The 24,387-nt window shown below is 38.2% G+C and overlaps 2 protein-coding genes across 5 annotated transcripts in view; both read right to left on the minus strand.

The window, feature by feature from the left end:
* The window catches only part of LOC132110419 (low density lipoprotein receptor adapter protein 1-B-like), a 45,333-nt gene extending 39,871 nt beyond the window's left edge, over positions 1-5,462 (minus strand). For all 4 annotated transcript variants that reach the window (XM_059517003.1, XM_059517002.1, XM_059517005.1 and 1 more), the window contains exon 1: positions 5,211-5,462. In XM_059517003.1, the coding sequence (XP_059372986.1) occupies positions 5,211-5,295 (85 nt within the window). In that variant the 5' untranslated portion in view covers positions 5,296-5,462. The remainder of the gene's footprint in view (positions 1-5,210) is intronic.
* A 2,773-nt stretch (positions 5,463-8,235) lies between these two features.
* Positions 8,236-23,010, minus strand: LOC132110420 (macoilin-2-like). The gene is made up of 11 exons (XM_059517006.1): positions 22,650-23,010; positions 17,508-17,649; positions 14,893-15,019; positions 14,103-14,226; positions 13,612-13,790; positions 12,673-13,231; positions 11,758-11,916; positions 11,495-11,677; positions 10,646-10,766; positions 10,364-10,538; positions 8,236-10,261 (listed from the first exon to the last, which is right to left on the minus strand). The coding sequence occupies exons 1-11, from the start codon at positions 22,727-22,729 to the stop codon at positions 10,059-10,061; spliced, it is 2,052 nt and encodes a 683-aa protein (XP_059372989.1). The 5' UTR covers positions 22,730-23,010; the 3' UTR covers positions 8,236-10,058.
* Between the last annotated feature and the right edge of the window lie 1,377 nt (positions 23,011-24,387).

Consider the following 24,387-nt stretch of genomic DNA (forward strand, 5'->3'; position numbering starts at 1 on the left):
AAACAAACAAACTTGAATTTAACAAACATAAAATGTTCCAATTATATTTCTGAATTAAATTAATAAATAATCTAAACAAAATATAACCACTTTGCCACTAAAAACCAAAATTAAAACTATTATAATGGCTGCAACAGCAGAAAGGGAGTACTTTGCGGCCGAACTAATTATGAACAGACTGCTCTCCTGTCTTCTTTCGAGCAAGTGGACATGGATACAAATATGAAATAGATTATAAATACAGACGTTAAAATTAATGTTCACATAAGTGCTGTCATTCAGGCTGTTCACAATATATTTTAGCGGCGTAGCCTAATGTGTTTTAAGCCTAATTTTCATGTCTGAATTAATCTGTTCTAATCTTAATGAATCTGTAATTTAAAAAAAAAATGCTATTAATGTTCATGCTCATTTTTAAAATAGAAATGTCCTAGGCCTTGTGAACAGTTGATAATAGACTGACTGTTATGTTAATAAGTGCCGTCATTCTGTTATGTTATATTAATGTTTCAGCAATCATTCAACCATCTGTTGGCTTGGGTTAGAAGAGACTATTCTATAATGAATTAAACAGTTTGTTATCATACAAATTGAAAGCCTGAATAGTCTCTCTCCCTCTCTCTCTTTTTATGGGTGTGTGTTTATGCGTGTATGGGTGCGTGGGTGCATGCGAGGGAGGGGTGCAATTTTCGACTACTAATCGAATAATACCTAGCGATTATCAAATATTACTTTTGCTTAAAATGCACATCCCTAGTCAATACTAGCATGTTCACAAATATATCATGCATACCAAAACCCAAACATGACAGTGTGCTGACATCAGTCTGACAGCTTCCCCATGTGAAAGCAAAGGGTCACCAGGCAGTTAAGCTTGTTTTTGTGAACCGCCACCGTGCAGCAGATGGACTGAACTGTGCTGTCTGTAGGATTTACACACAACATCAGAGATCAAAGATGCCTCTGGATCCAGTGGAACACCAACAGCTGATACCAGTGCAAGTGCACAGAAATTTAAAGAAATACTTCACCCAAAAGACAAAAAGCTCTTCATTGACTCATCATTGTATTGTACTGAACTGCATAACTGCCTCTCTGCAAAGGAACCAAAAATTGTATTTTTGAAGAATATCTTGAAATGAGCTTCTTCCCAGGTCTGTTACCTCACGAACCCAGATAAACCCCGCCCCCGGGAAGACACAACAAATGGGGTGAGACCATGCTGTGCTGCTTTAGAGAAGAGGAGGAGAAAACTAGGGGTGAACTTAAAAATCTGTTCATATATGAATCCCGATTCTGTCTTCTAATGATTCTAATGGATTCACAAGTTTCAAAATCAACATTCTAAAGCAGCGGTTCTCAATCCAGTTCCTCACGTCCCCCTGCTCTACATCTCTCTCTCTGTCTCTCTCTTTCTCTCATTCAGATCATCAGATCAGCTCCAACAAACTGTTCCCTTTTATACTCTTATTTTCACATAACATTGAGAAACGTTATACATGTGATACAAGCGTACGGTTCATGTGCTGTATTAAAGCTTTAAATCAGAATAAAACCATATGCTAACAGAAGCGGTAGCATTTACAAACAACAGCGTATCTACAGTCATGGCCAAAAATATCGGCAAACCTTGGTAAATATGATCAGAGAAGGCTGTGAAAATTAAACTGCATTGTTAATCCTTTTGATCTTTTATTTTTTTTAATTCACAAAAAATGTATCCTTTCATTGGATAATAAGAATTTAAAATGGGAGGAAAATATCATTATGAAATAAAGATTTTTCTCAAATACTCGTTGGACACAATTATTGGCACCCCTAGAAATTCTTATGATTAAAATATCTCTGAAGTATATTCCCATTCATATATAGAAGCACCAACATGGAGCTGGGAATCTAACGGGTCTGGAGTGATTCTGGATGGAGGAATGGTCTCTGATCTCTTGTGAGGTGTTCTCTAACCTCATCAGGCATTATAGGAGAAAATTTAGACCTGTTAAACTGGCAAATGAAGGTTTCAAAAAGTATTGAATAAAAGGGTGCCGTTAACTGTGGCCAATGTGTATTAGAGAAAATCTTTTATTTCATAATGATATTTCCCCCTATTTTTAATTCTTATTATCCAATGAAAGGATACATTTTTGTGAATTAACAATGAAGAATTAACAATGCAGATGAATTTTCACAGCCTTCTTTGATCATATTTACCAAGGGTGCCGATATTTTTGGCCATGACTGTAAAAGTATGAGACAACAACAAACAAACATGCGCTTTAGAAACGTGCTTGCACAGGTTCTGCACGATCCTCTTCATTAATATTCTCTACATCTAAATCGGGCTCAGATTGATAAACAATATAGAGGACGTCATTGTTTCCAATACATCCGCAGCACATTCTGAGATTGAGGGGCGGGATGTTGTGATGCACTCGAGGCAGTGTAGCCAATCATAACACACTGAGCCACCTGACCAATCTCAGCCCATTGCTTATTTCTGTGGGAGGGGCTTCATTAAAACAAGAAATAATCGAGGCGTTTGTCAGAGAAGGGACAGAACAGTTTGGATTATGGTAAATTATGTGAAAAATAATGTTTTTTTTTTTTTTGAAAAAACATAAAAAACACCAGTTCATATACATCTGAATCATATCGATCTATGTGTTTTTGAAACGCTTAAAAGAATCGGCTCGTTAGAATCATCTGATCGTGAATCGGGCGACAGTGATCTCGCTGTAACCGACTCGTAAGAATCAATCGTTCGCGAATTGGAGTACATTTTTATTCAATTAAAAGTTAGTTAGTTAGTAATTCTCTTTTATTGTCTCCCTTAGGAGAAATTTGTCATAGGCAACTGGGAGAGCAGATCAAAACACACACGAAGAAAAAAAAAAAAAAAAGAAAGAAAGAAAAAAATACATGCATACATGTATACATCCACTTTACATATATACACATACACATATATACACATTAATAATAATAAACCATTCCAAAACATAATTCCCACACAATCCTAATAATACACTAACATTACATGTTACCCATCACATAACCCTCACCCACATAAACAATTTCAATCACTTATTCAATAATTTGACAGATAACGGAATTAGAGAAAATTTATATCTATTCAGTTTACAGATTGGAACTCTCCTGCCCGAGGGCATTACCTCATACTCCTTATGGAGAATATGACTTGGGTCACTAATAATTTTTAGACTCTGCTTCTTAACAGACCTCTCAAAAATTTCCTGAAGAGAAAGTGGAGACAACATACCAATTATTTTTCCAGCTCTTCTAACCACATTTTGATGTTGTGACCTAAGTTTAACAGTCAAATTGCCAAACCATATTGTAAGACCATAGAATATTATAAATTCAATAGCTGATCTGTAAAACAGTAACATGATAGTTTTATCCACCCCATAGACCCTAAGCCTTCTCAAAAAATGCAAGCGCTGACTAGCTTGTGGGGAAGTCATGGCCTAATGGTTAGAGAGTCGGACTCCCAATCGAAAGGTTGTGAGTTCGAGTCCCGGGCTGCCAGGAATTGTGGGTGGGGGGAGTGCATGTACAGTTCTCTCTCCCCCTTCAATACCATGACTTAGGTACCCTTGAGCAAGGCATCGAACCCCCAAACTGCTCCCCGGGCGCTGCAGCATAAATGGCTGCCCACTGCTCCGGGTGTGTGCTCACAGTGTATGTGTGTGTGTTCACTGCTCTGTGTGTGTGCACTTTGGATGGGTTAAATGCAGAGCACAAATTCTGAGTATGGGTCACCATACTTGGTTGAATGTCACTTCACTTTCACTTCACTTTCACTTTCAAACATAGTCCACATGATGACTCCATTGCAGCTGAAGATCGAAGTAGATACCAAAATACTAATATGATGTTACCAGCTCGATTTCCTCCTCATTAACTAAAATTGGACTATGATCACCCATAAACCTCAGGTCAAGTATCATTTATTTAGTTTTTTTGACATTCAACATCAAGTTGTGTTCCTCAAACCACTGCACAACCCCTTCTATTTCTTTTTTGGTTTTGATTCACTTTAAATGACATGTTCATAAGAATCATTCGTTTGGGAACCGGATCATAAGTAATTTGTTAGGGAAATCAGGGTACTCAGAGCGTGCCGTTTAGTTTTGATTCACTATAATGAAACGGTTCCGATGAATCGTTTGTTCGGGAATCGAACTGCTCGCGTTGTATGTTTGCAGCTCCACCAGAAAATAACCGACTCATAGGAATCATTCGTTCGCGAATCGGTGTACATCGATCGTTTGTTTTTGATTCACTTTAAAGAACAGGTTCATAAGAATCAGTCGTTTGGGAATCGAACGACACTGATTTCGCAGCTCACGTAAAAAAAAAGAAAGAGAAAAGAATCGGCTCGTTAGAATAATCTGATCGTGAATCGGGCGACATTGATCTCGCTGTAACCGACTCGTAAGAATCATTCGTTCGCGAATTGGAGTACATTTTTATTCAATAAAAAAAAAACGATCGCGCTGTTTGTTTTTGATTCACTTTAAAGAACAGATTAATAAGAATCAGTCGTTTGGGAATCGAACGACACTGATTTCGCAGTATGTGTTCAGCTCACATTAAAAAAAGAAAAAGAAAAAAAAAGAGACGGATCTTGAAAGTCATTTCGGGAAATCAGGGTAGCCTACTCCGATTCTGCTGTTTGGTTTTGATTCACTATAAGAAACCAGTTCAGAAGAATCGTTCGTTCGGGAATCGAACTAACACTGAATCGTGCTGTAGATTCAGTGACTATCAGTGCAGGGCATGCTGTCAAAAACCGAACACCTGAGGCATAATTTGGATTTTTTTTTTATTTAAAACTTGAATCGTTTCTGAAAAAGAAACGTTTCTCGGTTCCCAGCCCTATTTTTTTGGAAACAAATCTATATAAAGCCATGCAATACAAAAAGCAGTCATGACAATACGCGTAATTTGCTGAACACGCATTCAAATTGCACTAAAATATAGTTGACTAACAAACAGCGGACCCCATATACTTGAACAATTCAAGATTTGTGATGAAATGTAATGTAAACACGAGTAAATCCCTGCTTTAAAACACAGGTTGCAAGCAACTTTGACTCTGAACTTCATAACAGATCAACAGATACAAAGAAGAACTATAACGACCGTTTTCAAGTAAATGCATGCAGACTGACAGCTGTAAAACTCACTTTTATGTTTTCCAGAGGTCCAAGACTGCTTAGCCAGACTGGGACTGCGAATGATCGCGCGTCCGGCTGATTTTAGCGCGTCCATGATGAATACAGTTTATTGCGACACTTAATAATCCTGAGAGCGCGATCCTCTGGCGGTCCTCTGCCCGAACGAGCCCTATCCTTTCCCCGCAGGAAAACTTTTCTGACAGCCAGTAATTTTCTTCCTTTTCCGCGGATGGTCCCGGGTGAATGTATGAACATGTTCGCCACGGCGGGCGTGGTTTAGTATGTAAATTGACCGGATAGTGTTCCATCATGACGCTGCCGTGAGTGGGCGGAAGGCGGGGTTCTAGTATGTAAATTAGGCAGATAATGTTTTTTCAGTGATTGGGGCTTCGCGTGTATATATAAACAGAGCGCTGTTTGACTTGTGTGATTAAAACAAACAATACTATTAAACGAGAAACATGTATTTTACAGTATTTGGACGCTTTAAACCACACATTATATTACGGTTTATAATATTATGGATAATGGAAAAGGTTAATAATAAAGAAATGATTGAATAAACAAATACTAAAATACTAATACTTATAGAGAATATTGCCGTTATGAGATCTAGTTTTGGTGTATAAACCTTATTATTATTATTATTATTTTATTTATTTATTTATTTTTTTGCATAACGAATAATTTATAAATATAATAATATATTTATAACAAATTTATTTAAAAACCTTTTCTTTGAGAGTGTAGTTGTCATTCTCTCCACTCATCCGTGTCTAAACTCATCCACATGAGTGCTTTTACACTGACAGTCCATCACCACATGGGGAAAGAGATGGAAAAATGGAAATAAAGAAAGGGAAAGATAAAGAAAAAAAAGACGTTCAAGAGTGTTCCTCTGAGAAATGGTCATTTTGCTTGTCATTGGGCCTTTTGTCAGTTCAGGGTGGCGTCTCACAACCTGTATGTATGGCTCAAAGAGCAAATAGAGACCTGGGCATCAGGTTCTTCTGACCCCTACAGTGATTCACCAAAACCTGTTTAGTTTCATGTAAAGATGCACAATAATTACAGTTAACCAGGGTCTCCCAGCAGAACAACAGGTGATCACTCAGTTCAGGTGATTAAAACAAGTCAACAGTCTGCAGTTCATTTGAGAATATAACAGCTTTAACTGGTGAATAGATAGATATATACAGTACATCCAGGTTTGGAATGGCGTAAGAGTGAACTATCACTATCCACCTTATTTTGAAATCAAGATTGAGGGTGGCCATTTTAACTTGAATGTGCAAGGCTTACGGTGTTAGTTGCTTTCACTTTTTTTATTTGCTATGACACACAGCTTTGTAGCACAATTCATTCTACTATTCTTTGTTATTCTTCTAGTTATTTATCTAGTTATAGCAGATAATGCACATTCACATAAAATAGCTTATGTGCATTGCAAAATAATGTGGATGTGGCATCTTTAAATAAAAGCTGAAATGTAGAGCCTCTGAATGTGACTTGTGTAATTTATCTGAGCCAGAGTTTTTACATGCACAAATCATACCAGTGATGCACTGAAGAAAGATCAAGTGTGGAACTGTGCCTGTCTGCATGGTTATAAAAAGAGATGTGTTTAATATGAATGCTCTGGTTATTTATTCATACACGTAATAACCTCTTATGAATGAGGGATGTAAGCCTCACATTTAGCGCTCAGAGAACCTGTCAGCATGAGTTGCTGCAATAGTTTACAAACAATCAACTGTTACCTGCAAACGTATGAAAAAAATATATATATTGAAATATACATTTTCAAAAAGCCACAGAGACTAATATGTGTGTGTGTGTGTGTGTATATATATATATATATATATATATACATACAGTACAGACCAAAAGTATGGACACACCTTCTCATTCAAAGAGTTTTCTTTATTTTCATGACTATGAAAATTGTAGATTCACACTGAAGGCATCAAAACTATGAATTAACACATGTGGAATTATATATGGAATTATATACATAAAAAAGTGTGAAACAACTGAAAATATGTCATATTCTAGGTTCTTCAAAGTAGCCACCTTTTGCTTTGATTACTGCTTTGCACACTCTTGGCATTCTCTTGATGAGCTTCAAGAGGTAGTCACCTGAAATGGTCTTCCAACAGTCTTGAAGGAGTTCCCCGAGAGATGCTTAGCACTTGTTGGCCCTTTTGCCTTCTGTCTGCGGTCCAGCTCACCCCTAAACCATCTCGATTGGGTTCAGGTCCGGTGACTGTGGAGGCCAGGTCATCTGGCGCAGCACCCCATCACTCTCCTTCTTGGTCAAATAGCCCTTGATGCCTTCAGTGTGACTCTACAATTTTCATAGTCATGAAAATAAAGAAAACTCTTTGAATGAGAAGGTGTGTCCAAACTTTTGGTCTGTACTGTATATATATATATATATATATATATATATATACACACAAGAAAAAGAAGATATGATTGAGCTGATTGTTAAGGTGTTTCTGATTGGATCATGATTAAAATCTACTGTAGCATAATTGCCAGTTATATTCATTAAATTCATCAAAAGTAAAATTTGACGAAAATTGGCAGTTTGAACAACTTAAAATTAACATTAAACAGTTGGAAATAACATATAAAAGTAAAAATGAGATCTAAAGGCAATATGAACTATGCAACAGTTTAATATGCAAGTTTTTCTATTGATTTTTAATTTTTGTATTTATATCACTGACATGTTCCCATATGTCAATGAAAATCTGTCCCAAGAAATCAGATAAACAAATGTTTACCTACTCTTAGGGGAAAACATTTTACATTTTATTAAATTTTATGTATTTCATTGTCATTCTTCCTCATGCATTTAACCCTTTGCTCAGCCCAAAATAAGCCATAATAATGTTAGCTCTGTTTTATCAATTGCATTCAGCAATGCTTTTCCTTGCTGTCAAAACACTATATATTGTGACCCACATTTTATTTTACATGCAAGCATTTAAAAACCACAACAATCAATGGACAAACCACAAAAGAATGACATATGCCAGAAAAAAATGTTTTATTACTTGAAACCTCACAGAGACCTCACAGAGAGTGCAGCCGAGGTCTGGCCGAAAAAAAACAGACAGAAAGAGAGAAGTGACAGTGGGCAAAGAAAACAAAACAACTCTTTCATTTAAACCACTTGGACTCTGCAAACGTTCCCACTTCCTCCATCACATCATAGTTTTAAAAAACACAAACACCAAAAACAACAACCATCTCAGAGCACGACTATACCACAAAGGACTGACTCTGTCTAAACCCCGCCCCCTCCCGCCCATCATTCACCAATGGAATACTCACAGTAACCCTTCTCCCCTTCTGAAACTACCCGCAACAGAACTCGTTTGAAGGAACGGCCTTCCTCTGGTTGGCAAAATCTATTAGCTTTAACACAAATCTGAGGGTTTTTCCAAAAGGTGGGTTGGCTCAGGTTCTCAGGTTCTTCTCCCTTTAGCCCGGTAATACTTCATGTTTAGCAGACGTCTAGATCTGAATTAATTTGCACATCAAGTGTGATGATGGTCCGACGAACACCTTTACAAGAGTCTCATGGTTTTAAAGTAGCAAGACTTTTCTGAACGCAACGGCGCCATCAAGTGGCACAACCAAGTATTTCTCTGAAAACCAGACACAAACTATATAATAATAGCAATAATACTCTCCTCTAGCTTCTGTTCGTTGGACCAGCCAGTAACCTGATGGATCTAAAACACTTCTTTTTCAACAAAATTACAGTCTTAGTTGGCACTGGATTACACTAGCTTCCGTCTGATACTGAAAGATGGTCAATACAATAAAGAAAACAAGGAGGGGGAAGTATCCCGTGTTTTCATACTTAAGATATTCCCTTACGAGCTCATCAACAGTGCAATAGTGCAACGTTGGATAAATAAATAATAATGTAAACAAATGACTGAATTCACAAGCGTGGAGTCCGTTTGCTGTACGTGACTAAAAAGGATGTGTTTGAGGCATGACGTGGCAGAGGGAGGGAAGAGATCTTTCGGATCCACCAATGAGGTCCCATATGAAGGCACTAATTATCTGTAACTGGTGAATTACGCTGCTGGACTGCGATTGTGATGCAGTTTGTCTTTTTGTACCAGGAGGAAGAAAAGCAATCTACAGATGAAGCTTCGGTCCGTCAATCGAGTCCTTAAAGACCGGGAGTCATCCGATTCTGACATACTGAGATGTGAGATCATTTTGTTGCATTGTTTCTGGGACGTTTTGGTTTTTGAACATTGCGTTACATTCTTCTCATATTAAATGGTGACATTCTTGAGTAAAAAATTTCTTCTGATATGGGGTAGAGCACCTGGGACAACGGATCTCACACTTGCCCTTCTTTGCATCACTCCCCCCGAGAGAGAAAAAAAAAAACCTAACTTCAAGGCTGAAATCCAAAGAGGAAAACAAATGGATGCGAGCGGTCTCTGAATGGACTGAGGGAAGATAACTCACCAACTTCTGTGAGGTTTCTAGACATTTACAAGAGAAAAGAAACGGCAGTTTCCTACTCAACGTGCGATGTCCCTTAAAAGTCCTCTTTTTTTGTTTTTTGTTTTCTTACTACAACAGATACAGTCACACAATACAACATCCTTCACACCAGGCAAGAAGCTGGAGTAATAGAAGACAAAAAAAAACTAAACCAAAAAAGCAATCTGAGCCACAGACATGCCAAAGATGAATCTGAATCTGGGCCTATTGAGGAAAAAAAACAACCAGAGAAGACTGTGTGTTTGCATGTATATGTGTGTCTGTGTATGTGAGAATGAGTGTAGGTCTGCTGTGGTGGGTGACAAGCATTCATTTTTTCAGGGGCTGGTAAACAGATGCATTGGGGTCCAGTCCTGATGGACCGGTGTCCATGAATTTGGAGGAGTAATGGGGCGTGACTGGGGTCATGCTGCCCGTATCTGCGGAATACACCACACTGGGCATGACGGCCATGACCTCAGCTATCTTCTGCTTCAGGTCTTTAATCTCCTGGTCTTTCTGCAGAATTTGACCTAAAAGAACACAAATCCAGACAGGAACAACTTATTAAGTAGTTTTCAAATTTAAATGCTGATCTCGTGGGTAATCTGGACAAAAAGTGTGTGATGGAAGACCTTGTGCAATCTCCAGCTGTCTCTTAGCATCTCCGAGGGCAGAGAAGAGGTCCAGCTTGATTCGGGTCTCAGCGCTGAGGCTGTTTTCCAGGTGCTGGGTTTTATCCTGCATCGCTGACAGCGCTGACATCAGAACCTCTGTGTCCTTCTCATTTTCCTTATATTTATGTAGCTCCTGGAAAGAGGAGGAGTAGTGTATTTTTATACCACTTCCCCATTTACAGAAGAATCAGAAGATTTTGAAACATTAATAGCGAATATGGCATTTGAACATTTCTTTACTTGAACTTTGAGCTCCAGCTCTCTGATTTGTTCTTCTTTCACCTTGATGTCAAGCGTGAGTTTCTTATACTCCGTCTCCAGCTCAGAAATCCTCCTCCTCAGAGACTCTGTGCACTCACCTCTGATAGACACAAATAGACGCACATTAGTTCACATAAAAAAAAAGAAGAAAAAGTGAAATATCCTGCAGTTTTATGGAAAGAAAACAGAAACAGATCTCATGAAAGGGAAGACATAACTGACGATGGAAAAGAGAGAATCATGTGAGAAACAGACAGAATGGATGAAGGCAAAGTTATAAAAAAATCAGGCAGTAAAAAATGAAAAAGAATGGAGTGGCAGAAAACAAATTGTATGGCATACATGTTATGTATGGGACTATTTTGGGTCAGTAAGATAACTTTTTTCTAAGCAATTTCTTTTATTTAGAAAGGACAAATTACATTAATTAAAAGCGACAAAGACATTTATAAAGTTATAAAGGATTTCCATTTCAAATAAATGCTGTTCTTCTGAACTTTATAATCAAAGACTGGAGTAATGGCTGCTAAAAATGTCAGCTTTGCATCACAGGAGTAAAAGACATTTTAAAATATAAAAGAAAAGAAAAAAGTTATTTTAAATTGTAATAATATTTCAAAATTTTACTTTATTTGTTTTTTTTTTTTTGTTTTTTTTTTTAAATGCACCCTTGGTGAGCATAAGAAACTTCTTTCAAAAACATTGAAAAATCTTACTGATCCCAAACTTTTGAAATGGAAAGGAAGAGAATGAAATGCACAATATATAACAGAATGAAAGTTAGGAAATAAAATGCAATGGAATGAGGCGAAGGTGTGTCATTAGCACCTGGTTGCCGCAGCGAGAGCGACTGCACGGGCCGCTGTGGCCTCCTCCAGCTTCTTGCGTTTCTTTTCCTCTGCTAACAGTTTCTCTGCTGCAGCACGAGCCTCCTGTTCTGCCTTCAGACGCTTCTCCAGCTGCCCCACTGTCTGCTTGTCCTTCTGCTTCGCCTGCACGGCGTTATGAAGTCTGAACACACAACAGAAGAGTTTGCATTAACATCTGCTCTGTGCTCTCTTAAGGAGCAAACTGAAGATCAGATGTCTCACTTGTTTTGCAGTAGTTCGTTCTCCTGTCGCAGCTGTCCGAGCTCAGAGCGTATGCTGCGTTCAGAGCTGCCTAGAGAGCCCAGCTGACTGCGCAGATCCTGTTCAGTCTGTCTGCTAGCCTGCAGGTCTGCCTTCAGCTTCTTAACATCTTGCTCCAGCCTAAAAGTAAATTTAGAGAAAAGGACTGAGCTTCCTAAAACCTAAGAGGGTTTAAATACTGAACTTTTTGAAAAACAGTAGGACCTAGATCACCTACTATTTCCAAGTGTCTCTTTGTAGTTTATAACCATGCAGATCTGGTATGTCCAGAATGCATTCATAACACGCACATACACCCATACCTTTTTAATTCCTTCATAAAATGTACTACCTATTCTGGCAACAGAAATTTCACATGCAGCTGATTACCTGAAATGTATGATCACTTTAGCAAAATTATGCATGGAAAAAAAGGTTCATTTTGCATCATCAATTACAAACCAAACAGCTTTCTGTTGGTCAATGCTGCAAAATCATGTGACAACTTGAACCTGTTTCGAAATCTGTGTGGGGAAAGCTTTCACCCTTAACCGAAATTTCAAATTGCATGTATTCCTACTGAAATGACTCTCAAACACAAAGATTTGAAGAAAACAGCAAAAGGACCACAATATATATTAAATGTGATAAAAAGGAAAAGATCACTTTAAAAGTTCAGAGTCAATGTGAACTCAACTCTTTTTTTTCCCTCAGTTCAGTTTTGGGAAAACTGAAAAAAAATCTTGTTTATTAATGCTTTCTATCAGATTGGGAAACAAATTACAAAATGTTATTGTTTACTAGTGTGCAGTGTTCTCACACCCCCTGCTGAACATTATAGCTGCTGTTTTAATGTGAAGCCCTGATTTTGATACAGATGTTGTGTGCGAGTCTAACCTGACGAGCGCTTCGGGTTTGCTCAGCTGATTGTTGGGAATGCAGTTTTCCACAGGGTCTCTGTTCTTCCCTCCTCCACACTTCTGTTTCCGTTCTCCTTTACTTGAGGAAGAGGCGGACGACGAAGGCCCAGAGGAAGATGGCACACTGCCATTGGCTGTTCCGTGCCCCCGGGGCGAGGAGCTCACTCCCCCTCCTCCTCCGTTGGCATTTTTGTAATTTTTGTTGGAGTTGGAGGAGGAGGAAGAGGAGGACGATGAAGAGTGTTCATCTTTCAGCAGGTTCTCAGTGCTGCCCAGCAGATCTGAGCTGCTCAGTCTCTTACTGTTCACGTGGTTCTCCATGTACTCCATCTCCTGAGCTTTACTGTCCACTGATGGTAACATGCTGCTGGGATGGTTCTGGTTGTGTTGCTTTTTGGACTCGTTCTTGCCTCGTTCTTTCTCTCTGTATTCCAGCTCTGGTAAGGTGTTGGATGATGGCTTTTTACCGCCCGCCGAGCCGTTCTGTGCCACAGCTGGAGAGTCTACATCATGAATGCCTTTAGATGCTGCTGCTGCTTACAAATGAGAAAGAGATAGACTTAAGAAAAATAGTTTATACAAAACTGAAAATATTTACTCATGTCACATCTGCTATGAACAATTTTTGAAGTTTCTTTAAACAAAGTCTGTTCATATCTGTCTAAAACACTTTTGAAATTTAAAAAACACTTTAAAAATGCATTTGAAGAAGTCCATCTAGCTCTGGCATGTTCCATGTCATGTGATTTACGAAAGTGAGGAAAAGGCTTCAATGTAGGTTGTTTTTCACTCCTTTTTAGAGCTTGACAGCCATGGAGAATAAAGAGCTTTGCAGAAACTGTGCAACATGTCTCCAAATACCAGCATATGGTTGGGTGAACTACAACCGTTAGGAGACACTGTGCAAAGTCCTTACCCTCCTCTGCTTCTCTCTCTTGTCTCTGTATGAGCTGCTGTTCTGGAGGTAACGCCTGCTGCAGCAGCTGCATGTAAAATTCGTTTTCTTTTTGCACCTCCTTCTGTTTCCGCAGACGCATCTTATAACTTACATAACTCTTAAAACCAAAGCCCAGCGTTACCACCGGGTACCCGATACTGTGAACACAGAAATAGGACATCATATGATTAGCATTGTTGGGGGGAAAAAAAAACATCACAAAAAACACTGAAGACACAAGTAAGAACCGTAACTCCATGCTTTGGTCTGAGTAACCTGTTCTACACATTTTAATGGGGAAAAACTTGAGCCATTGTTTTCTGCACCACTTCAAATGTTGTGGATTATTACTGTGTACTGCTATATGACTGAATATAGAGGAAAGCAGACAGATCAAGCTGAAACTTGCTCACAATCAGTGCCAATGTTTGACTCATCAATGCAAGTAAGGACTGAGAAAATTGGCATACCAGTGTGCTGCAAACGGACGACACAAGTCCACGTGGAAGTGTTTCAAATCTTTAAATCTGATAGCTGCCTCGATATAAACAAAAAGTATCCATAGCGATACGGTGGGGAGGCAGACCCCTCGTTCTGTGGAGAGATGGAGTGTGTGAGAGGAGAACGGTCAATTCAACATGTCTTTAAAATACTTCAGTTGACAACAGTGAATGAGTGTAATAATCTCAACATTAACAGCCAGAATTACTCTAAACAAACCCACAACGATTCAAGCACACACTCTATGGGTGAATCTGAATCAAGGATCAGCTCTAAACAGTTTGAGGGAGTCATTTGAAGCAAATCCTTTTGTTGACGTCAAGATCCAGAGCTGCTCAGAAATAACCAAGCTTACAGCTGCAAGGTCACAGTGCGTGTGTGCGCATGTTATAAAGCCAGAATAAATCCTGTTATGACAACAAAAGCTCACAACAGCATGGGAATGATCCTCTCAAGCTGGAGTCCACACATTTGTTAAATGTATATTAATCCATCTTTATAAAGAGGATACAATAAACCAGAGATGGAGTCACAAGTGTGTCTACACCATACCAGACTGACACTCTTACTGACAGACATGTCAGTTTGAGGTTGTCTATACAGGAAGTGTCAAAGGTGCGAGTCATGAATGTTCACAAACCACTGACCAATCAGCTGTAAGCTTGAGGTTAGACTTCAGTAGCAGTACCACAAAAAATACCAGATCAACGATGGCAGGGTGATCATGTAATACAATATGAACAGGTGTGCGGCTCTTACCTGTGTGCCAGACGTACTGTACCCACACATATGTGCTGGCTGCAAAGAACAGCCACTGCACTGGGATGAACAGCAGACATATAATATCTGATGTGAATGCCACACACACAAAAAACACTGAAAAAGCCTGCAACACAGAGAGAGATGCATCAGATCATCACATGTGCAACTAGCGTGAAATGTCATTTCACAGGCCTCAATAAAATGTCATTTCACCATCCTGCTGCGAGACATGCAAAACATCATATAAAACAACCATAAACAGCATTTTGTGATTATGCAGTTTTCATTATTATTTAAGAGACATAAGAGGAACAATAACATACGTTTATAGTAGTGGATGCATGTAAAGTGCTGTCACAATACAATACACAAATCATAAATCACAATACTGATGACTGACCTTCTGAAAATGTAGAAATATGTAGAAATATCTTAATCTCAGAGAAGACTAAATAAGAGTATAAACTAGTTTATGTCCCTCAAAGGATTATTGATAAGCTCAAATTCATAAAGAGATGCATAAAGTCTTCACACAGTATAACAATTAAGATATTTTTAATGTTCTACTAAGAAGTCTCTTATGCTCACCAAGGCTGCATTTATTTGACAAAAAACATAGTAAAAACTGTTATATTACGAAATATTATTGCAATTTTAAAAAACATATTTTAAAATGTCATTCACTCCTGTGATGGCAAAGCTAATTTCCAGCAGCCATTTCATACAGCATTTACAATATATAATATATACAAACTACAAATACATACAATATATAAAGATACATACAATATATATATATATATATATATATATATATATATATATATATATATATATGTGCGTGTGTGTGTGTGTGTGTGTGTGTGTGTGTGCTAAAAATTACATTTCTGCCAAAGTCAAAAAAAAAAAAAAAGACTTTTTTTTCGAGCTTATAAGCAGTATAAAGGGGCGTTCACACTAGCCTTTAAACGTGCGAAATTATTTCGGACGCCGCTGCGAATATGGGTGGGAGCAAGATATAACGGTTATATATATACACACACACTAAACAATAAAAAAAATTATAGAACGTGTCCTCATTCAAATGTACCATCTGTTCCTGTTTCCATTGACACTGCGAACCATGCAGCTTCTTTTTTTATTATCTTTTAAATATGTATTATATAAAATAGGATGCTGCACTACAGCTAAAATTAGCACTTCCTTCATTTTTTAATTTCTGTACAGAGAGGTCACGCAGTGACGTATCGATCATCTACTGGCCACACGACTTCATGTGATGCGAATTCGCAGGTCAGAGTTCACCAAACTTGAACTTTCGAACGCAGCGAAATTTTTCGCATGAGCCTGCGTTTCCGGTCTGACGCATTCGCATGCGTATGAATGGAAGTCAATGGAACGAAAAGTGCAGTGTGACCGCCCCTTAAATCACCATGTATGGTAAACAGAAGCTCAGACATTTTGATAAACATTTGATTTTCTATTGGACCAACATGAGCATGTCCAATCGATGCCTTTAATTATTTAATCCTATTATCTAGATCAGTGGTTTTCAACCTGTGGTCCACGCCCCCCTAGTGGGTCGCGGTGGTATTGCAGGTGGGCCGCCAATTATTTTCTGTTCATTTCCAGTCCATTCTAGGGCTGTGCGATTAAAATAAATCATCATAAAATCACGATTTAAGCGTGTGCGATTTCTAAATCGCTTTATAGCACGATTTTAGTAGTATGCTATCCGATCCAATCAGAATGCATTGCGCCTAGCGATATGCCTAACTCCAGGTTCACACACTGTCTGTGATGCGCCTTTTTTCCGAGCCCATGTTAACGGATCAGAGCGTTCACACTGCACAAGGTAAAAGTAAAAACACATGAGCATAGAGAGAATTGTGAGTGCACAGGACGCAGTTTAAGTGAGAGGAGACACGTTTTAAGTGCGCACACTCTCTCCGCGCAGAGCAGCGTGTATCTGAGCAAGCACGTCTGGTTTTGTGACAGAGCAAAGGAAATCTGCGTGCATTATTTTAATGTGCTTTCGAGTTATATTTATGCGCTCCCGCTGCTGACCGCATACACATACTGTATACACACTGCAAACACCTGAGGCACCGCTACAATTAATGAGCTCTATGAACAATGCATGGCAAAAAAGAAAAAAAAGTCCCTGTACAAGGGATTTTTTTTTTTTTTTTGCCATATACATTTTGTTACATCTTTACTATAGTGATAATTTTGACTTATGTCTGTTCTAGAGAAGTTACAACTTTTTGATAAAGCTCTAATTGGTTTTCTTTTGGAAATGTGTTTCAAATTAATCCTGAATGCATTTATGACTGTAAAAGCATATCGGTGTGTGTCACAATCGCAAAATTGATCAAAGAAATCGCGATAGGTTTTTTTTTTTTTCATATCGCACAGCCCTAGTTCCTTCAATAAATACAGTTAACAATCTAGCTTCTGAGTTCTGAGTAAGTTATTAACCCAACAATAGCGGGGTCAGTTAATTTTTTTTAAGTGGGCCGCACAAACATATGTGTGTGGTTGTGTGGGCCGCGAGTTGAAAAAGGTTGGGAACCACTGATCTAGATGAAACGCTTGTCTCACATACTCACCAGGCCCTGGTATCTGAAGGAGTCATAAACACTGCGAATGAAGAGCCAGAAAGGCCAAAGGTACTCGAAGCGGAAGTCCAGGACAAAGTCTGCCAGCAGCACCAGCGCCCAGACCACCAGAAACTTCAGGTACAGGAACGTACTGAAACAAAAAAGAAGGGATATTATTACCAAACCATTCAATCATCCATTCAAGATCTCATCTCTTTGAATAAGACCCCACATGTGGTCTTGAGCCAAAGAACATTTAGCGACACGTACAAGCAATTCCATCGTGAGCTCCAGTAGTAAATCCAACCCAATGAAGCATGGGTAGGTGGGGGAGGATGTAATCACTGTTTGGCTTTCTCCAATTCAGCGTGTAGTGAATTAAGCAGATTATGTTTTATATAGGGATGAGAAGAAGCCAAGAGTAGGATGCCAAGATGTATCTCCAGATGTAGCAATGCAGATCCGTTTGTACTAAATCAACCAGATATTCTTTATTTAGACTATAATTACACCTCAGCGATATATTGAATAAATGTCAATGTGATTCATTGCGAATCTTGATTTTAAATGTGTTTTTTGGCCATTAAATGGACCTAAAGACTTTGTCACCAGACCAATTTTGTGATCATTCTTTGTTTCACAAAAATCGAAGCATTAAGATAAGCTAAAAATAAATTATTTAAAAAACGATTAACATACATTAAACACAGCTTAAAGTGTTTAAACATGCATAAATGTCTTAAAAAAAAAACATAAAATAAAGCAAAAGATTTAAATAAATAAAATCTTAACATTAATGTCCACCAGACAACAGAGACAATAACAATAATAACAAGAAAAAAAATCTATATATTTTAACCAAAAAAAGTGCTGGTGTTGGTAATTCATTTAAATGAATTTCATCATAAAGAAAGCATCATTTGGAAGAGGGGTGTAAAAACATACACTTTAAAACAAACTACTTTTGGAGGGGGGAGGGGGGGGGGTTATATGGAATACTCACTGATCTATATAGACGGTTTCATCGGGCGCACGCGCCTGGACCTAAGTTAACTTCCGGTCTGTGTTGTGTATATCGGTCTGCCTAGCGGTGCCGTCTACAAACGCAGTTAAAGTCAAGGTGTTGAGTAGACTGAAGTTGGGCTCAGGTGGTTGTGCTGTGGGATGTGTTTCCCATACATTTATTTATTTTTAGAGACTCGCCACAATTTTAAAACTGATCGATTTTCAAAAAGGCTTCGTTGAATAAGCATGAGTAACGTTACGTACTGCACGTTTAATAATAATAATTCCGTACATTTATATGTTTAAATATCAAAACGAGGCACAGGTGTTTTTATATAACTGTATTTCTGAAGGAAGACTTGCATGTTATATGTCTGATAAAGCAGCGTGTGAGGGTACCAGCTCTGCTTTGAGTACAGCGGTTACTGGGGAAATTTCTCGCGCTTTATGTCTGTGCTTTAAAACATCTCCTGCTGGCAAAGAATGAATTAGCATTTTCATTAAGTCCTCCTGATCCACACAGCAAACATATTTTGTTTGTTATCAAAAAATATCTACTCTAGAGGGACTTGGCTGTTGTTATTGATTCTATTTGGAAGTTAAGTTAGGTCCGCAAAAGCACGCATGCGCAGTAACATTTGTTTATGTTGTTACCGTTGAAACCGTTTATATGTTCTATATTATAGATCAGTGGGAATACTACAGCTGTTCTGTCTTTAAAAAGTATGATTCATCTAATTGCATAGCATCTACATATTTCTCCGCTGCTCATACAGGTGCTGAAGATGCTATTAATAGTGTTGAGATGACAGAAATTATTGTGTCAACAGAAGTAAAAAAAAAAAAAAAAAAAAAAAAAATCACTGGACAGGTAGATCTGGGCACATACGTCATCAAAGTTGACAGCCAATGGATGGATGCATCTGCATATGCAACACATATTACACATGAGAAAAAGAAGTTGCAAAGCTGCATAATAACGTACATTTTGAGGTAACAATTTATCATAGTCACACACCCTTTTGGGAGCTATAAATACTATTAAAGTGTGAGAATTAATTTGCGCTAGTCTACGGATGCACGCACGACCACTGCACATACTAGGCACTTCAGATCAAACCCTCAGCTGTCTAACAGCACTCGTCAATGTCAAAATGACTGATGGTCAATCAAATCAAAGTAGGCAGGATTTACTGTTCACAGAAGCAGACAAGGAAGCATCAGTTTAACATTAAATAGAGCAATGTAAGGTGAAGCTGCAAACCATTTATTAGTCAACTTTTAACGGTATGTTTTACGATAGAAATGTTAAAGGTGCTGTATGTAGGATTGACACAGAGTGTTTGTAAGGGGTATTGGAGAGGGGTTTTTTCACCTGCTCCTCAGACTTGATGTACATGTTTACCAGATTGACGACAACAACAGGAACTATGAACACTTGATGAATGAAATGAAATATGCTGGTTGCCAAATGAAAATGAAATGGGTGCCGAAATACAATTGGGTAAACTGGCAGTGGGCAGGTTTCACAAACCAAAACAGAAATGGACATTCCAGCCAGGAATGAACATTTTCAAAGGAGAATAACTGACTGTAACATTGTTTTTCAGATAAACAAGTATGTTAACTTAGCATGTTTCTTACATATTATGGTATTTTTATGCTGTAGTAGAGTCAAAAACTTACATACAGCACCTTTAAATGAGCAATAGATTTATCCAATGATTCAAACTACTTTTTTCCTCAAATATGCCATTTTAAGAGAGATACAGAGAGATGTGTAAATTGTCTGCGTATGTCTCTTAAACAATGAAGCGGATTATAATTACTTAAACTACGATTTTACCCCCTTCGTTGCTGAGAAATATAGTGTAGTGATTCATTATGGATTAGTAAAAGTGGCATGGCAGCGCTGAAATAACGTTTATGAGCTTCAGAATGTTACTTTTTGCATAGCACAATCTCAGATCTCTGTGTGTGACTGTGGTGTGTATGTGTGTGTGCACGTATCAATTAAAGCAGCACATTAAAATTGAGCGGTGATTAAACTAAATAGTTTTAATGCACTGGCCTTCTCACACTGTATATCTGTTATTCAAGAAACTTTTGAACAGTTTAAAAAACAATTTATGAAAAAACCTTCAGAAACTATGTGGATGAAATTCAAATTGGCCTTTTGTTGTTGTTTTTTTGTATTTATTGTAGCATTTAAAAAGTTATATGTACTGTATAAACACAGAATGTTTTGGTTTTGGCACAGTGGTTAACCAGAAAAATAAAAAATGGCACGTCATGCCGAAAAGGTTGCCGACCCCTGCTCTAGAGCCACAATATTAAAGAGTCAAACATGCTGAACATTAAGCAGAATAGCAAATGACTGATAATGGGTGAAGTCTGGCAACCATCTTTAATGTTATTTACCCATTGTGAGCAAATCATAGTGTTTAACTGGGTCGTCTATCTGCGGCAATAGCAACACTTCAGCAGTGGAATTGCTAACAACATTTGCAACTAGCAGTGTGCAAAATACTGAATATTCACTATATATATGCAATTATTGGCCAGTAGACGAGCGTATAGTTTCTAAGTTCGATTCATTTTGTGAATCAGTTCAAGCGGTCAGTGAATCAATGAAAAATTCGAATCATTTCTTGCAAGTATACGTGCATTATTTTTAACACAACAGTTGCTTTGTTCAAATATAGCCTATATGTAGGTATTTCCATCATTAGGTTTTCCATCTTGCTGATAACTGTAATATACTTCAGGCATTATGAATCTGCTTGGCCTGTTTGGTTGAAATTATGGTTTCTCAGATTGAAGAAATTCATTTTTTGACCGTTTCAGAGCAAATATTCACATAAACTAAAAAATAATTGTTGCGCTCCAAATAGGGAAAAAAAGTCATTTTACTTCAGGTGCACAGAGTCAAGGGAACAACTGAAAATGAGCACTAGTGCAGTGTGAATTTGGTATAGTACACTTCACTGACATCTTGCTCAGACATTGACCGGCACCCCATGCATGGAGATTAAAGTTATTATATGGGAGGTTATACCAACTGTTAAGTGCTGAGATATGAAATATGCAATACTGCTGCATAAAACCGCTTCACAACATCACTTTTGATTGAAAGGTCAGATGCTCCATGACAAAGCTTACGAAAACAAAAACACTCAGACTAACAAACTTACGGCTTTCAATGAAAGAATAAACTGTGCAAAAAAAATCATCATGAAATGTGTGTAATTAAGTTACCCTTAATTAAATTAATTAACGTTACCCTTACAAAAGGATAATTTTCTTTCTTGTGTGGAACACAAAATAAGATGTTAGTCACTCAGAACAACAGTCATCATTCAGGCATTTGCTTTATAATTTTATGTAAAATTAGAGTAAAGTGAATGGTGAGTGAAGTTAGAAACATCTTTTGTGTTTCACAGACAAAAAGTTAGATGGGTTTGGATAATATTTCAAACAATGATAACGTTAATTTAAACATTATTCCTGGCAATAAAAAATACTAACTTACCATAGATATACTGTTAGTTTTTTCCACATATACATATTTTAAATACAAAACTTGTAACGTTAGTAGTTCGTGAGTTCTCAAGGAAAACGTAAGGAAAACGTAAACAAATTCGTAACTGCCTCCGGTCTCCAAAACTTCTGAGGAAAGACTGAGCCAACTTCAGTTATTTGGCTTCTCGGCCATTTAAAAACCTTCTAGCTGTGTCTTAGAAACCTTTATTTGAATAAACTCCCCTCATTTACATATGAGATTTGCTAATTAAATTAAGGTTATTCTCATTGCGGTCTTGTGAGAGGAAATCAAAATCGATCAATGTCTCGATGACTGATTCTGATGACTGACAGTTAGTGACTCTAACCGTCGGGTCTCGAGCCCACGGCGGTGGGCTTCGCGGGTTTCTTTCTTTTAAAGCGCATCGCTGTAATGAGGCCTACGGCAGCTTATTCATTTCTGCGGAGACGACTGTCTACCTCCAGCCAATCTTTGTTGACGGCAGCTCAGCTCGATTAGGCGATTTACAGTGTCTCTGTGATATCTTATATCATAATAAAAACGAAATCTGGGTCTTTCCTGAATGATAACGGTTCGCTCCGAGGGTCTGGATTGTACGTTACCTGCTGTAGATCCCCTCGGTGATTCGGTTCCGTTTTAAGGGCCGTCGGAGCTTGCTGCAGTCCACATTGCGCCGCTTCATCCTCGCCCCCTTAAATCGGGCTTTTTAATACGTACAGCAGTATGGTCCAGGGTTCTCTCTTATTCGGACGGGAAACATTGGCGCTCCCGCAAAGGAATATACCGCCGTGGTTGTTGTTTTTTTTCTCCTGGAAACAAAGAAATAAATAAAAAGACTGAGTAGAAGATCCTCCTCCTTCTCTCGGCGCAGACGCACAGATACGGGCCCAGACAGGTTTGACTGACAGGCAGCTGAGCAAATAGGAATCGCATCTGTGGGCTGTCAATTTAAATGACAAGACAAACAGCCAATAAGCAACGGCCTCTTTTGTTGCGGTACCAAAGAAAGGGAAATGGTGCTGCTGACAGGTTTTCCTCGCCCCACCAATCGCTGTCTTTGTGGACAAATCAGGTAGTGCTCCCTGACCAATAGGATTGATTCGGGCGGGACTCTTCGTACGATTTTTGCGTATGATTTATGAGAGAAGCGTATTTCACTGTCTATGGCATAGACATATAAATACCTAGACGCCTCATTGGCCCAAGAGGGTCTGGCTGCAGACTTGCACTTGCACTCAGACTTGCATTCTGTGACTTGCACTCTCAGACACTTGCACTTCCGCACATCACTTGCAGTCTTTTTTTTTTATTTAGTTGAATTTTTTATTACTTTTTGTTTGAATTTCCCAACATTTTATAACAGTAGACAGGTGGCGAAGACAAGAAAAAATAAACTAAAATACAATGTCACTTTGCAATCGCTACTTGCACTCTCTGCTACCTGCAACACTTGCAATCAACACAAATCATGTGTGTTGCCAATGGAGACAAGAAGCTGTGGTGGTGAATAAACGATTAAACCCAGTTTATTACTATAACGTACAGGGTCCTGCAAGAAAAAGACAAGACCGGCAAATCCGTGGCCAGAACATCAGAATATGAACGCTTGCGCAAAGTATCTCACTAAGCGTTTTCCTTCCGTAGAAAAACATAAACACTTAACATGGCGTAATGTATTAAGATGCTATTAAAATATCAAATTAAATATAAAGATCATTATTTTAATGAATATGCATATAGTATTTTCCTCACATACCGCAAAATGTGGCATAATGGACTAAGATGATAAAGGCCAAACTCAATATGCTTCTCTACCAGTGTTGGGTATAGTTACTTTGGAAAGTAGTTAGTTAGGTTACTACGTTACCATCAATTAAAAGTAATCAGTTATAATACAGCGTTACCTATTCATAAAAGTAACGCGTTAGAGTACTCATGCGTTACCAAAAATTAAAAGCCGTTTGCAGCGGCTCACACATGACAGACACAGCCCCCGGCCCCTTTAAATGCACCTAGAAGTCGTGACTCTTGACAATGAATAACGTCAGTCATCCGACTAAATTAACACTGCAGGATAACAATAACAGGAAAGACAGTCAGCAATAGGCTATTCCACATGGCGTTTTATTTATTTATTATCACAGAACATATTATTAATCAAAATTCGCACCTACCCAGCCCGGGTAGCCTAGGCTACTGTATATTATGAGCACCACAAGATAACTCCTGATTTTTCTTTAACTTTAAATAATGCAGTTATCAAAGTACAAGTAGCCTATGCTTACTTGTAAACACAACCTTAAACAGGCTTGCAGATTTAAATCCATTTAGAAATGATGA

This window comes from Carassius carassius, chromosome 30 (genome assembly GCF_963082965.1).
Source record: "Carassius carassius chromosome 30, fCarCar2.1, whole genome shotgun sequence".
NCBI lineage: Eukaryota > Metazoa > Chordata > Actinopteri > Cypriniformes > Cyprinidae > Carassius > Carassius carassius.

Bases quoted from the DNA above. Each gene is read 5' to 3' on its own strand.
- LOC132110420 (XM_059517006.1), bottom strand. From the start codon at position 22,729: ATGAAGCGGCGCAATGTGGACTGCAGCAAGCTCCGACGGCCCTTAAAA. The intron at 15,020-17,507 runs GTGAGTATGTGA...TCTGTGTTGCAG, and splicing joins CCTTCAGATACCAGGGCCTG to GCTTTTTCAGTGTTTTTTGT. The intron at 13,791-14,102 runs GTATGCCAATTT...CTGTGTTCACAG, and splicing joins CGTCCGTTTGCAGCACACTG to TATCGGGTACCCGGTGGTAA.